General features: G+C 42.2%; 1 protein-coding gene across 3 annotated transcripts; it reads right to left on the bottom strand.

Annotated features, from left to right (window-relative positions):
• Positions 1 to 1,002: 1,002 nt before the first annotated feature.
• On the bottom strand, positions 1,003 to 6,105 carry aimp2 (aminoacyl tRNA synthetase complex interacting multifunctional protein 2). 3 transcript variants are annotated; one of them, XM_035397059.1, is made up of 4 exons: positions 5,860 to 6,105; positions 4,139 to 4,348; positions 3,154 to 3,388; positions 1,003 to 1,625 (listed from the first exon to the last, which is right to left on the bottom strand). In XM_035397059.1, the coding sequence occupies exons 1-4, from the start codon at positions 5,980 to 5,982 to the stop codon at positions 1,237 to 1,239; spliced, it is 957 nt and encodes a 318-aa protein (XP_035252950.1). In that variant the 5' UTR covers positions 5,983 to 6,105; the 3' UTR covers positions 1,003 to 1,236. The 3 variants fall into 3 exon arrangements, with proteins under 3 accessions (XP_035252950.1, XP_035252951.1, XP_035252952.1); XM_035397060.1 differs by having other exon boundaries at positions 5,968 to 6,105; XM_035397061.1 differs by lacking the exon at positions 5,860 to 6,105 and adding an exon at positions 4,751 to 5,151.
• Between the last annotated feature and the right edge of the window lie 8,724 nt (positions 6,106 to 14,829).

Genomic DNA, 14,829 nt, shown 5'->3' with positions numbered 1-14,829 from the left:
AAACAAGACCACCAATTCCAGAGGTATGGCCCCAACTGTGTACAGCCACTGTGGGCCTTTGATTCCCTAAGAGCGTGAGAGATGTGAAGCATTTGAGAGAACTGAATTCTACAGGTCAGCGGTTCCAGTTGTACCAACCAACTGTAGACCCACCAGATAATCAACTTTTGCATTCCTTGTCCTCTTTGCTTTCGTCCTTCAGGAGGTTCTGGTGCTGTAGCACACATACAGAGCATCCACTGTCATGCTTCTGTTCTTGGTCACACCGCTTTATGAATAATCAGAAGATGCCTCAAACTGCAATATTTGGGCTTCAATAGTTGACATTCAGTATTAAGAATCTTGACTAGTAGGCGTCTGTGTCTTTGCGGAATGTCCCTTCAGTGGCTGTCGAGCCCTTTATTGAAGCCACATTTACACAGAACTACTTTATACAGGTGATGTATAACCCATTTAATTACCTAATTTTTCAGTGTCATTTTTCTAATGAAGTCCACTGTGTTGGTTGAAAGTGGGTTTCCCAGTAATCTGGGAATATTCAAAACATAATGCACATTTTCCTCAATGATCGAGGCCTCAGGCCTTAATTTTCATTTATTTTATTTTTTGTAAGAGAGGAGTGCCAAGCAGACATCAGAGGGAGCCAGATACTTCTTTCATTTTTGGTTATTTTGAAATATCTGAAAGCAACACAAAATCTCTCTCTCAAAAAAAAAAAAAAAAAATAGCAATTAACTTGAAACTATTGGAAGTGTAAAGCAGTTTTTCAGAACCTAACTTCACATTGTTTGGCCAATCCAATTAAATCCCTGTCCATCTGTTGACAAACAAATCAAACCTTTCTGCCTCCGTTCAATCCTCCTTTACAAACAGAAGAACAAAAACACGAAACCAACATTTTTTTTAAGTTCAAAATGAAAATTTTAATAGATCTTAAGAAACAAAAAAATAATTGCTTCACATACTGCTTCACAGAGCAGCAGGTCCCTTTTTCCTTTGCTGAAACTCGACCAGAGGGCGGGGTTCCCATTTTCAAGAAAACACCACAAACACCAGATATTACGAGGTTACAGAGGCACAAGGTGGGAGGGGGGGATGACATCTTACTACATTTGAGTTAGACTCAGATCATTGGCCAATGCTAACCAAGTTTCTGCTTCGTTGGGCACAGTGTAGCAGAAATACTGAGTTACAGAACAGGGTGCGGAGGCGGGTCAGGGAATATAGGGGTGGGGGTCAGTGCAGAAGGGCGTAGGCTTGGCGGAAGTGGCCCAGGTTCTCACAGGACTTCAGCCACCTCTGGACATTGGGCGGGGCGGAGGGGGCGGAGCCGGACTGGTGCACGCAGCAGGCGCAGACGATGTCGGCCAGGGAGAGCTCCGCCCCCGCCAGCCAGGCGCTCTGCCCCAGGGCGGCGTTGAGCGCGCGCAGGACGGCGGTGCGCTCCTTGGCCCCGCCCTCGGACAGCTGGAAGAGCGCGGTGTCCACCCAGGCGTCCGACAGCGTGGCCGTGGCTGCGTCACCGGGCCCCGGGGACAGGAGGCCAAACAGGAAGCGTGCCACGTTCCCCTCCCCCTCCACCGGGCACATGGTCTGCACGCTGAACTTCATCTGCGTCTTAGGCACTGCGGGCGGAGCAAGAGAGAGCAAGAGAGAGAGAGAGAGAGAGAGAGACGGAAGGAAAGAATGAGGGAGGGGGAGAGGACAAATGGGGGAAGACGGGAGAGATGGGAAAAGGGGAAAAACAGAGAAGGAAATGAGGGAGTGCAGATGGATGGGAGGATAAGGAGAGAAATGGAATGAGAGATCAAGGGAAAGAGTCAGAGGGAGTGACAGAGGGGACAGAGAGAGCTTGAGGTGGCTGCATAATCCACTGCGTAACGCACCACACTTATTATAACCAACGCTATCGCACATTTAAATTAGGAAAGATCTATGAATACTTTCCGAGGCAACTGAAATATCCAGGCCACTCTGCTCTATGCATTATGCGTATGAAATCACAATTAACCCACTTCTAAGAAAAACACTGGAGCCCTGTCTTTTGAGGAAATAATGCTGTTCAAGTCGATGCATATCAAATTAATTGCGCTAAACGGAAACAAGTGCATCTGTGAAACATTTCCCCAGGCACTACAGCACTGCAGCTTTGGCCTCAAAAAACAGTACATCCTGTAATGAGTGTCTTCAGGAAGTATTCATCCCTTCCGTTCACATCTTGCATGTTGAAATTTTCAACCCAAAAGCTCAGTACTATCTCAGTGATTTTTTTCCCTGTTTATCATTCAAAAGCATTCTAAATGTCAAGGTGAAATATAGATGTTTGTGTATATTTATATCATAAAGGTTCCAAATTCATTGTGTGAGTGAAGGGGCAAATGTGTATTTCATCTGATTCAAATTTCAATCTGACAGTAAAATGTAAAAAAAAAAAAAAAAAAAAAAATCAAATGGGTGAATACTTCCTATAAAGACAGTATATATATCAGCCAACTTGCTTTATGTACAGATGTTCAATGGAAAAGTACACAAACAACCAGCAGCAAATTTCTAATTTGTTGAAAAAAATAAAAATGAATAATAATAGGGAGGGATTTTAATGGAGCCTCAGCCAATGGATAGAGAGGCTGGAAAAGCAGTCAGATTACATAGCCCAGGCGTGTGGCTGATAAGGAGTCCGGTCATCATTGGAACTTCTGGAATGCCACTGCACTGCTAAATCTGCCTGGCCCAAGCCATGCCCAATATACTGATGTAGGGCCTTGATACTGAGATTTTTGAGTGTATGCGCGCATGTGCCTGTACACACACGCATGGCATATCACTGCACCAACCACAGCCTTTCCTACCAATGCTCAAAATACATGTATAGTGAACTCCATGTTTGAGACATGGCTCTGTATTCTCTGTATTCCAAAACTTCAGACTTCAGAAGTGCACATTCTCAGCTATTATTTAAGTATTTCTATCCACTTTCATTTCACCATGTAGAAATTACAGCACTTTTTATACATAAAAAATGTCTTAATGTTATAATATCCTAAATATTATGGAGCTCACTGTATATCCCTAGGCTGATTTCCTCCTTGGCCTTGTCTGGGTATATCAGACCCCCAACCCCCACTAACATGCGATACGTCCGTTCTCTCTTACCGTCCTTCCATATGAGCGTGAATCCCAGCTGGAAGTGTTGGCGGGCGTAGCTGTGGGCGTGGCGGGGGCCGAGGCAGGTGAGGAGCTCGGGGGGCACGGCGGGGATGGAGGAGTGCACGTGCACGGTGGAGAGAACACGGTACCTCTGGCACAGCAGGCCGTGCAGCACCAGCAGGGACAGGGGGGGCCGGGATGGGTGCGCGTTTATCACAATGTCCCTCAGGGCCCCGGGGTCCTGCCATTAAATCAGTAAGGAGCGTCATCTCAGTCATTAAGTCCTTCGCACAAGCCCCCTAGTGGCCAGGACGCCTGCGTCCTGACATTGCTCAATTCATTGGGCAATAGCGTCTATTTGGGAATTGATAAAAATATTCTTTCACTATCAAAAATTTGTATTCCATCATAGCAACAAGATAAAGTCAACAATAGCCAGAAGGTATGCCAATACAGCGGAGAAAGATTCTGCTCACTAAATAGCACAAAATATAAAGTGCCCAAACACAGAAGGTGAACTCCATCCAGCAAAATGTAATAACCTCTTAATAGTTCAAATACAGTGTAATAAATATAAACAGTACAAATAATCCCCCAACACGTACACGGAGTCAGCAATCACAAATAAATTCTCAACCTGTGGGAAACACTGGGTCATTTATTCTCTTGAATGATCCATTTGAGAAATAAACATGCAACTAAAAAGCAGGGTAGGCATTTACATTAGCCACACGTATAACCTCACTTGCTTTTTACGTTTTGCACGATGCCAACAATATTTACCTCACTAAATGCAGCAGAAACTTGGAATTGTTTCCAGAAACTTGTTAAACACTGGCAGGTCACTGCAGTTACGATATCTGCCAGATCCACATGACATGTGCCAAGTCTGCACTGTTTGAGGGACACTTCCTCTCAGTATTACACAGTCGCAGTCAGCCTTTCAGTCCAAGTGATTTGAACCCGTAACCCCAGCACTCCCGCTGCTCACCTTGCCCAGGATTGAGTCCAGATCGGCAGTCCCAGTGAGCATGGTGCTGGCGCCGCCCTGCGGGGGTATGGTGGTAGCGTCCAGGTCCGCGTCAGGTGTTGTCACAGTCTTCGCTAGCCCCTCCACAGCAGCCTTCAACTCGTACAGTCGTCGTAAAATCTTGTCCTGTCGAGCCTCCAGCGCCTGCATAGCAGGATCCAGCTCCCCGTTCTGAGAGAGATGGAGGGACAGCAGGGTAATTCTGCTGAATTTCACTGCTTTCATTCAGTCATGATTCAGAAGTTACAGTCACGAACGACAGAACAAATATGAAATTAGTTCTAGCTTGACTGTAACCTCAAACAATACAAGGGATTTTGTTTTTCTCAAGCTTTGGCTATGCACTTTAACATGTCATGCAGTTCTACTGAATCTGAATTTGAGAGGAGGGAGAGGGGAGAGTAGGCAAGAGGGGGGATAGAAGGGAAAGACAGGAACGAGCATGGAAAAGAAAGAGAGAAGTAAGAGAGAGTAATTAGTCAAAACCAAATTCTACAGGTTAAATTAGCCAAATACAGACCTCCAATCAGTTAGTATTGGTTTAACAAGTGAGAGAGAACAGGGACATCTTACGAATATGTCTGGAGTCAGAGCCGACTTCTAGTTTCACTGCTCCCTGGCTTGTCTTTTTAAAATGTACGTTAAATTAGGTTGCGAACCAGATAAGCACGTTTGGGTGGAAACCGAAAGACTCCGGGTTTGGCGTTTGACAACAACAGACACTCGGGGCCAAATATTTTTTGCAGCAAGTATAACTTGTATATCGCAAGCATGCATAACATTACGTTTCTGTACTTGAAATGTTTATGATCCGGTCTGTCAGTTTTCATGGAACTGCTTTTCATATCTATAAGGTAGTTGAGGTAAACTCATGACCATGACATCTCAGTAAACTGAAATGATTTCACAAATATAATACGAAAGTTACAGCTTTTGACCTTCAACGGTGTAGAGCAATAATAAAAAGTGCAAAAACCATTGTGGATTATACACATTTGTCTGTGCATCTCTAGCTAAATGTTCTAACGATACACCATCTTAAGTGGGAAGTCCGCAAAACATTGACCACTATCTACATTCGATCTAAGGCTATAAGTACATTTTTCTATCAAGACATCATGCCATGAACTGTGATTGCCGTCGGGAAGACGTATTTTAACCTGCTAAAAAATCACAGCCAGGATTGCATCAGCCAAAAGTTTGATTGGCTTGTATCTGGGTAGCAGCTACCTACACATGCTAGCTAGCTATCTACACTAGACAAATCAGAGCGTATGTTGCGAACAAATAACTAATCTAACGAGATACCTACGGGCGTCAACGCTCATAACGTTAGAGTAATACAGGCTTAACAGGCTACAAAATAAAGTCTGTCAAGCAAATTTACTCTACACTCACATAGTACCAACACGCGAATCACTAAGTTAATGGCTGGTTAACCAGCGTGGCAGCAAATCCGACTCGCTTATCGTATATTGGACAAAGTGCATGACATGCTATTATTTCATCGTTTTTTTGCATGTATATTTAGATAAGTATCACTTTATACATGTTTACGTGTCCTTTTTAATGTAACTAGTTTGGGGCTCTTTTTTTAGGACGTTACACATTAGCAAGCTAGTGAGGTAGCTTATTTCATGTGTGTAGCTCTGCACGCATCCACGGGGCCGACTGGAAGTTACCTGGTGCGCATGCTCGCCGAAGCCGCTTCTTGGCGTGTGGACATTCGGTAACTTGTACATGCAGGTTGGTAAATCTATCTTTATGTCACCACCACTGATTGGCTTTACCTGGTACATGGGCATGACTTCAGACGACTACCTCGACAGCCAAAAAACGGGGGGAAAACAAAAAGGTTGGGACTTGTTTAAATCCACTTTCGCCGACGAGCTACCCGTATGCTTACGTCCCCGGTCCCACAAAGGAAATAAGCTAATCTCTGTTATGTCACATCCGGGTAGGAATTCCGAGGACAAAGATTGTACGTTTGTACAAGATCCGTGGCCCTCTAATATTTTCTGTTTCAGTTTTGCGCCAACACGTGTTCAGATTTTTACATTGACATCACCGCTGGACCTCGGTGTTCCAGAGTTCAGGAATCTGGGCAGCAGTAATGTGTCGGAAACCACAATAGACTGTGTTTGTGACCTGAGCTTTTGGCCTTCTAGTGTTGCTAGGCCAGAATAATATTTCCAGCCCAGTGGTCTATGGTTTCTTAAAACCTGCACACAAATGTCAAAAACAATCCTGATGAAAGCACAGTGGCGTCGCCAGGAATTAAGTTTTTAGCTGAAATGTCTGATTGTCTGATATGCCTTTTACAGTTAAATAATTACTCATACTGTAGACTGTGTTTGATCACGCCAGAGATGCATTTCAAATGTAGTCCAAAAAAATACAAAAAACTACTATTTTTCTCTCGGTCAATCGGGTGAGAAAACCATGGACCCTGCAGTGTTTCCCTGAAGCTTCTTGAAAGGGAAATTAGAATTTGTGAGATTATTTTTCTGCTCAACCAGTTTTTTCCAACATTATTCTGTAGATTATGATGAGGGCCACAGTGTCTGCAAGTCTTTGTGGTTGACTTTCAGTCAGCTGCTAATTAAGGCCTACACAAGACGATGATTTCTTCAAAAGAAACTGACCATTGGTTTATAAGCTCAGCACATCCTTGATGTTGGGCAGATTGACCTCACACCAGATTATCAACCTGGCCTGTCTCATTGCACTGTAAGGCTATGTGCCTGAGAACTGAGGTTATGCATGCTCTGATCCACAAAAGACAAAGTGTTATATCTTGTCTTGAGCTAGGTCTCAGTTTTAATTGGTTCAGATTTCCTACTGCATGGCAGATCATTTCTAAGAAAATAGCACTTGTGTCATTAAATAAATTTAGATTCGGTTCTACTTGGAGCTTGGTTTTCCCTAAAGATCATCTGTCAGAATCGTCAGATCAGATGTCCCCCATTTTTAGTGTGTCCTAAACCGGGGTCTGGTAATGGCATCTCTCCAAGGCTTACTGTGTTACTAGCCCCATATACATTCCTTCAGTGCCCAGTGCTCAAGATGCAGTGCTGCCTGGTTCTGCCAGAAGATGGCAGTGTATGTATGTGAAATCATAATCATTATCCGTATATAACAAAGAAATATAATGTGTAGATGTCATGTGTTCAGTTCAGTGATAAATAAATCAGCAAAAACATAATTAAACACCCGTTTATAAAGACCCTTCATCTGAAGTGGTAATAAAGTGACATTACATTACAGGCATTTAGCAGACACTCTTATCCAGAGTGACTTACAGAACATTTGACATTAGCATTTTACATTGCATCCATTTGTACAGCTGGCGATGTACTTAAGCAATGCAGGTTCAGTACCTTGCTCAAGGGTACAATGGCAGTCCTACCCGGGAATCGAACCTGCAACCTTTAGTTTACAAGACAAGTTCCTTACCTATTATACTACACTGTCATCATTCATCATACAACATATTTCCAGTAGAGGGCAGCATAACTACTCCTTTCAAAGTCCTTGGTAATTTTACTCCAGGCTGTTGAGCTGGACGTGGGATAAACTGGAACATCAATTGACCAGTTGACATATAGTGATCTTGTTTGAATAAAAATGAAGCTGCCAAGGAGAAATACAGAATATGCATTATTTCCCATCTTACCTTTACAACTAATACATCCACAGCACCTTAACGCTGTAGTACCTCTACTGTCCACGGTAGATTGATTTATACCTTTGGTCATTGAAATAAAAATTTATAAATAAATAAATCACTCAGATCTCGGAAGACATTTGCCCTTAAATATGATCAAGGATAATGCAAGAAAATTATAAAACCATATTTTCCACATAATCATTCTGGTAGCAGGCTGGCAGAAATGGCAGAAATGGCTTGGGGCCTTAGTTATTATAAAATGTACATTAAGCATGCAGTCATTGTGACTGCTCTCAGCTCCAGTCCTTCCGTTTATTAGAAAGTCATTCCATTTCTGTTTGAACCTTTTTCATTATATTTGCTGAGCACACACCTGATGTATGCAGTTTACGTTTGTACAGCTGGATCTTTACTGAAGCAGTTCAGGTAGTGTCGGTTGGAGATTTGATCCTGCAGGGGGTGGGGAGCCTGGTGCCGCCCAGCCAGTGAATGTGTGAAAAACATCCAATGTTTCTGTGGGGAGAGGGGAGGGGCACAGGAAGCTCCTCCCCCTTGTGCTGATGTCAGAGATTCCTGCTGTCTTCATAAGCCTGGGAGGCCTTCAGGACCATGGACAGTAGGCTCTCTGGCTGCTGCTTTTCAAAGCCATCCTTCATTTGAAGGGAAATGCCAGTGATGTTGTGGGCCCAATGCAGGGAGCGTAATGTACTTGTCATAGGACGGACACCTGCCCGTTTCAGCCAATAATGTTTGCAGAAGCTTGCCGCAGAAGTTTGCATAAGGTTGTTCATTTACTACTCACATTTTTAGGCTAGCTGGCAAAAAAGCAAACTGATTACTTCATTAGTCTTTGTGTACTTTTTCTTCTCCTCTGTTTGAATCTTGAAACAGGCATTGGGTTCATTCCAAGCGCTTATTTTCACTCCTTGCATCTTTTCCTCACTTCCGTTCCTCACTTGCCGTAAGTTTTTTCTTCAGCATATGAAACACATGCTCAGTTGGATTCAGATCAGGGAAATTACTTGGTCCACCAAAAAGCTTCCAGTTTTTTGCTTGAAAAAACTCCTTTGTTGCTTTAGAAGTATGTTTGGGACCATTGTCTGTTGTCCGTTGTATGATGAAGCAACGTCCAATGAGTTTGGAGGCATTTGCTTTAATTTGACTAAATAAGATGCTTCTGTACACCTCAGAATGAATTCTTCTGCTGTTAATGAAGACAGGTGAGCCTGTAACTGTAGCAGCCATACATGCCCAAATCATTACATCCCCGCCACCATGTTTCACAGATGAGAGGGAGTGCTTTGGATCTTGGGCAGTTCCTTTTGTCCCTCACACTTTTCTCTTGCCATCGCCCTGATATAAATCATTTTTAATCTCATCTGTACTTCATAGCAAACTGTAACCTGGTTATCCTGTTTTTGCAACAAGCTACTGGCTTGCATTTTGCAGAGTAGCCTCTTTAGTTCTGTTTGTGAAGTCTTCTGCGGACAGTAGTCACTGACACACCCACGCCTACCTACTGAAGAGTTTTTCTGATCTGTCAGATGGGTGCTTGGGGGGCTTTTCTTCATTATTGTGAGAATTATTCTGTACTTGAACTGTAGAAGTCCTCCTTAGCTTACCAGGCCCTTTGCCATTACTGAGCTCACCAGTTCTCTTGTTCTTCTTATTGATGTTCCGAACAGTTGATTTTGGTAAGCTTAAGGTTTGGCCTATGTGGCTGTTTTTTTCTTACTTCTCAGCTTCATAATGGCTTACTTGACTTTCATTGGCACAACTCTGGTACTCATGTTGACAAATGCCAATAACTGGCTTCAACGGAAATCAAAAGCCTAGACTCAAGACTGTATACTGAAATCTGTCTTATACCTGCATTAACAAAGCAACTGAACACACCTGACTAATCAGAAACACCTGTGAAGCCATTTGTCCCAAATATTATGGTGCCCTGAAATGGGGTGACTATGTACAAAAGGTGCTGTAATTTCTACATGGTGAAACCAAAATGTATAAAAACTTTTTAATAAACTCTGAGAATCTGCACTCCACCTAAATGTGCATTATTTGATTACAGATCTAAAATCTGTATGTGGAATACAAATCAAGAGAAATATGGCTTTGTCCAAAACATTATGGAGCTCATTGTATGGCTTGCATCAAATTCAATTCAATTGGTGCTCGCCTGTCAGGCAGCTAATGGAACAGCTCTATTATATCTTCAAGAGATCATTAGACCCTAAACACCTACCGGACCTCTCCATTCTGCTACCTCTGTACGTCTGGCACCTCCCCCCCCACATACCTGCACATCCAGGTCATGTCTACGATCTGTTCTGGCCCCTCTGGCTCCCCTGGCCCCCTTTAGATGTTCTTTCTGCTTTTCCTTGGATTTCCTTCGAGGTAATCCTGAAGGTATAGCTGTGTAACACAGGTTGTTCGTATAATCGCAACACGGATGTTCCCCAGTACACTGTTCATCGCTCTGGAGAAAAGCATCTGCCAAATGGTCGTAATATAATGTAATGTGACCCCATGACCAAGTGACTGCATGACCTTGCATTTTTGCTTCCTGCTGTGTGTGGTATGGTCAGCTCCAGTCTTGCTGCTACACCAGACCCGTGGTCTGCAACTCTAGCGTGTAACTGTACAGCTATTCTCTTTGACACAAAACACACAATAATTTGTTTTCCAGAAGCCTAGAAACATATTTATATGTAGGGAGACCTGTCTTATTACAAATCAAACACCTTCCATATAATTGCAGTCCATACAAAAGCATAAGAAGTTAAACCCAGAAACAAATTACATTTTGATCATGTACAACATGTTGATAGTACTGTTTTCAAAATTTACTATACACAAAAAAAAATGTTTTGAAAATTTCAATGTCAATGCAGAAAGAATCATTTGGGTTGCAAACAGGTGCGCTACTTCACACACAAACGCAGAAGGAAATTTAATTAAAAGGCACAGTTGAGTTTGGTGTCCAGAGGACTTGTTCACCGTAAATTATTCACGGTTTTGCCAAGCCGTGACATCAGCCCTGCCGCGGCCACCCAGAAACCTGTTAAATAATGGGAGGATCCAGTGGCCCGTTGCTGTGTCGACCAGGGAAACAGAGACAGGCTGTGGTTCTCAGAATCAAGCCAGAACAAGGGTGTCGAGCGAAACCAAACACAGGCTGCCACGGTAACAGCTAACGGTAACAACACTGTGAACCTCTGTGCTGTTTGTTTCCTGTTCATTCAAACCCCAGTGGTCTGAAGATCTAAGTAAAAACATTAGCTGCTCTCAAACGAAATCAGGAAAATGCATATAACCTATGTCAGTTTCTTTTGGATCTTTTTCTTTAACATTTGTAGACATACAGTGCAACTCCCAGATCTGAGAAGGACCGTAGTTAATAGTTAATGTGTCTACAATGCTATGGCCTTCCAGGACCTGGAAGAGTAGCCCTACAGGCACTGGAAATTAGTTCCACTTTCACATACCACTTGCACACGCACACACACACTATGGGGCGGAGTTTGTAAAATGTTCCATATTCAATAACACTGCTAAATTTTCCACATTTATCATCACCAATTGTAAAGAAAATGCACTACAATTTTATAATGTCACTTTTACTGAGATATTTGTCTAGAATATTGTTATCGCTTTTCCAAGAGTAATGTTATCCATTAAAGCGAGATTGAAAAAATGTATTGTATATAAATGTGAAAATAAATGTTAAATATAGATGTTAAATGTAAAAACTAAGTGTTTAAAACACAAGCTAATTGGTGACGCCCATTATTTGTACATCAGTTTTTTGTATAGAGGAGGGTGGTCTCAACCACACCAAAGCAAACACCTTCGCAGCAGCTGAATCAGCTATCTCAAAATGGCTAGTCCAGGCAATTTCTTATTGAAAAAGTGTCTGCCGGGTATACAATAAAACTTTAAGATCACGTTTGTCTGTTCCCTGTTAAAATTTTTTCATGGCAGTTTGTCACATAATTTCCCATAGCCTAATGACAACGGAGGGATATCTCACATTACATTTATATTTTTACGTTACATTTACAGGGATGACATTTATATTTAACATTTACATTTGTATTTGACATTTATATTTAACATTTACATTTGCATTTAAAATATTTACATATCATATGTAATTTTTTGATCTTGCTTTAATGCATGACATTACTCTTGGAAAAGCGATTACAATGTTTTAGACAACTTTCTCTCTAAATTCTTGAAAGTGACATTTTAATATTATGCACATAATATAACCTACTGTATGGTTGGCTATTGTAAAATGATTATAGGGATAATGTATATCTATCAAATAGAAGCTTCTCTTTTGGAAAACAATGTACTCGCATTTTTAGTATCCTAGGTGTGAATTTGCTTCTGTACATAGTTGCTTTAGATACCACTTCCGAAACCCAGAACGAGGAAGGATTACATTCTATTATGGATTTCAGTAGATTTTCTTGTTTTCACCTAAAAGTTTAAACAATTTAGCCAACAGTAATTTCGAGAGAACATACATTACAAAAGTTCTAACACCGGACGTACTTGCATAGACTGCGAATACGCTTCATGGAACAATATAGATGTATACAGGTACAGATAAAAAATGAAGATGAAAGAAAAAAATTATCTGGCTCAGGGGAGACGCTGTCGTGCAATGCATTATGAATGAATCCCAGTCACGAAAAGACTTGGCACCATTACGCAAGCCACTTATGACATCCGTAGTGCACGAGATCATTTGACTTCTGCCTGGCTTGATCAAAGTAATCACGAGACCTGGCGCGTAAGATGCTATGGATTTCCGCAAACCTAGACATTACTCGCGCCTCTCTACCGTCACTCGCCCGAGATCCGTCTCGACCTGCTGCTTCAGTCAGAAGTTCACCTATCAATTTGTTATCAGCTCGGGACGGAGCGACATTAAAGTTTCAGACAAACCTAATAAGTAAGATGAGCCTGACAGTGCTCTGGGTACCTACGAGTTTTAGTGACAACGAAACAAAGACATTAATAATTGAGGCGCGGGGAGGCGGGCGCAAGGCACCCCGCTGAATTGCTGCGTCTGCAACTCCTCGCGGCCCCAGAAGCCCTGGTAATTGCGTCGTCTCACAAAAGAATTTTAGTCAACATTACTTATTTAGTCCATTCCTCGCGAACATGATTAAAGGCGCCCATCAAATCTTCTCGAAAGACAGACTAGGGTTACAATCTGCTAATCCTCGGCAGCGTGTCAGATGGTGTTGCTCTCGGTTTGAGTTCTCATTTGCTTGCATCTATTCATGGGACTTTACCATACCTTGTATATAGTGAGTGGAGCAGTCTTCATAACCTCAGATTAACACATTTAACTGTGAAAATGAGTGATAGGCTAATCTTATATATGACTATGCCTAATACTGTTGAATCTAGCAGCGCCTAAAACACTTAAAACTTCCTGATATATATCACAATGATACCACTGATAAAAAACAGAATTAAAATACAATTGTTGTATTGAGAAAAAACTGGTATTAGTTTAGTTTTGACCATCTTGCCAAAATACACCATGCAGGGATTATTTACTTGATGTAAACTCAGTATGTACATTGTACAACCAATCATTTCCTCAAGGGTTCACAAGCTAATTTGTACTGAATTACTTTTTTTTTTTTTCAAAAAGCTTTTTTTTGTTTTAATTTCATTCTGCATTTAGTATTAAAAAATCTGAGCCAGATTTACTTTTTTGTCAATCCTTTTGAATCAGTTTAAGTGAGAGCACCAGCTGTCATATTGTGCAAGAAGTATGGACAAACCATCGCTGAATGGTAAATGGTAAATGGACTGCATTTATATAGCGCTTTTATCCAAAGCGCTTTACAATTGATGCCTCTCATTCGCCAGAGCAGTTAGTGGTTAGGGGTTAGGTGTCTTGCTCAAGGACACTTCGACACACCCATGGCAGGGTTTGAACCGGCAACCCTCCGACTGCCAGACAATCGGTCTTACGTCCTGAGCTATGTCGCCCTGACATCTATGATTCTCCAGTGAAGCACAGCCCTTAGTCAGAGGAGACCAGCACGTTTCCAGATGTAATTCCTGCACATGCTATGCTTAATTCAGTCAAGTCAAATGTGCATTGCAATTTGATTGAACGTGTTCCTGAATTTTCAGATACAACCGGCCCAGCTTCAGGAGCGTGGAGAAATTCCACAGAGGATGAGAGGAGCCATTCCAACACCCCCTCTGGCCTTTAGTTTTCACAACAGATAACAGAAGGCACTTAAAGTTAATAATGAAATATATTTTTGGGAGGCATCATTGGCAGATGGTAGAGCTGTAATTGTAGAGAGTTCTAGAAGAGTGAAAACTCTTAACCTGCATACGCGCTTTAATCTCATCATCATCATCTCATCTCATCATCATCATCTTCATCATCACGCGTCACACAGCTGGAACACCTGTGGCACTAAACTCTCGCAACCAGTGGGGCAGGAGGGGGTCAGTGACACTCGCTGCAGAGCAGGAAACGATGTCACTGTCAACAAAACAGCCCACTGGGTAGTGGACAGTCACGTGATTTCACGGCGAGAAAAAAACAGCAAAAAGGTAGAGCTTTCGAAGCATTCTGTGCGAGTGTCTTGTGACCACGCAGGTTCTGCGTATTATTACATTACACTACTGTCATTTGGCGGACGCTCCTATCCAGAGCGACGTACCATAGTGGAGAACATCTGTTATTCTCAGGAATACAAGACTGCGGTATCACCACAAAGGCACAGGGGCCCATTTATAATCACTGTAGTATTTACCTAACAAACAATTTGTATTGTAACAAAAGAAGGTACGGCTAGACAGATAGCCTATCTTACACAGCTATACCTGTAACATTATCCAAAAGGAATCCATGGAAAGATAAAAGGCATGCAGGTGTTAAGTGTTAAGCGTGTTAATGCGTTAACACACCAACATTAGCCGTCTG

Source organism: Anguilla anguilla, chromosome 17, assembly GCF_013347855.1.
Source record: "Anguilla anguilla isolate fAngAng1 chromosome 17, fAngAng1.pri, whole genome shotgun sequence".
In the NCBI taxonomy this organism is placed as follows: Eukaryota; Metazoa; Chordata; class Actinopteri; order Anguilliformes; family Anguillidae; genus Anguilla; species Anguilla anguilla.
This window is presented reverse-complemented; position numbering and strand designations above follow the sequence as displayed.

What these genes read in the sequence shown, in the direction of transcription:
- aimp2 (XM_035397059.1), bottom strand. Translation starts at nt 5,982, where the DNA reads ATGCCCATGTACCAGGTAAAGCCAATCAGTGGTGGTGACATAAAGATA. An exon ending in TGGACTCAATCCTGGGCAAG is followed by an intron (nt 3,389 to 4,138) that starts GTGAGCAGCGGG and finishes ATTTAATGGCAG; the next exon opens with GACCCCGGGGCCCTGAGGGA. An exon ending in CACGCTCATATGGAAGGACG is followed by an intron (nt 1,626 to 3,153) that starts GTAAGAGAGAAC and finishes CTCCGCCCGCAG; the next exon opens with TGCCTAAGACGCAGATGAAG.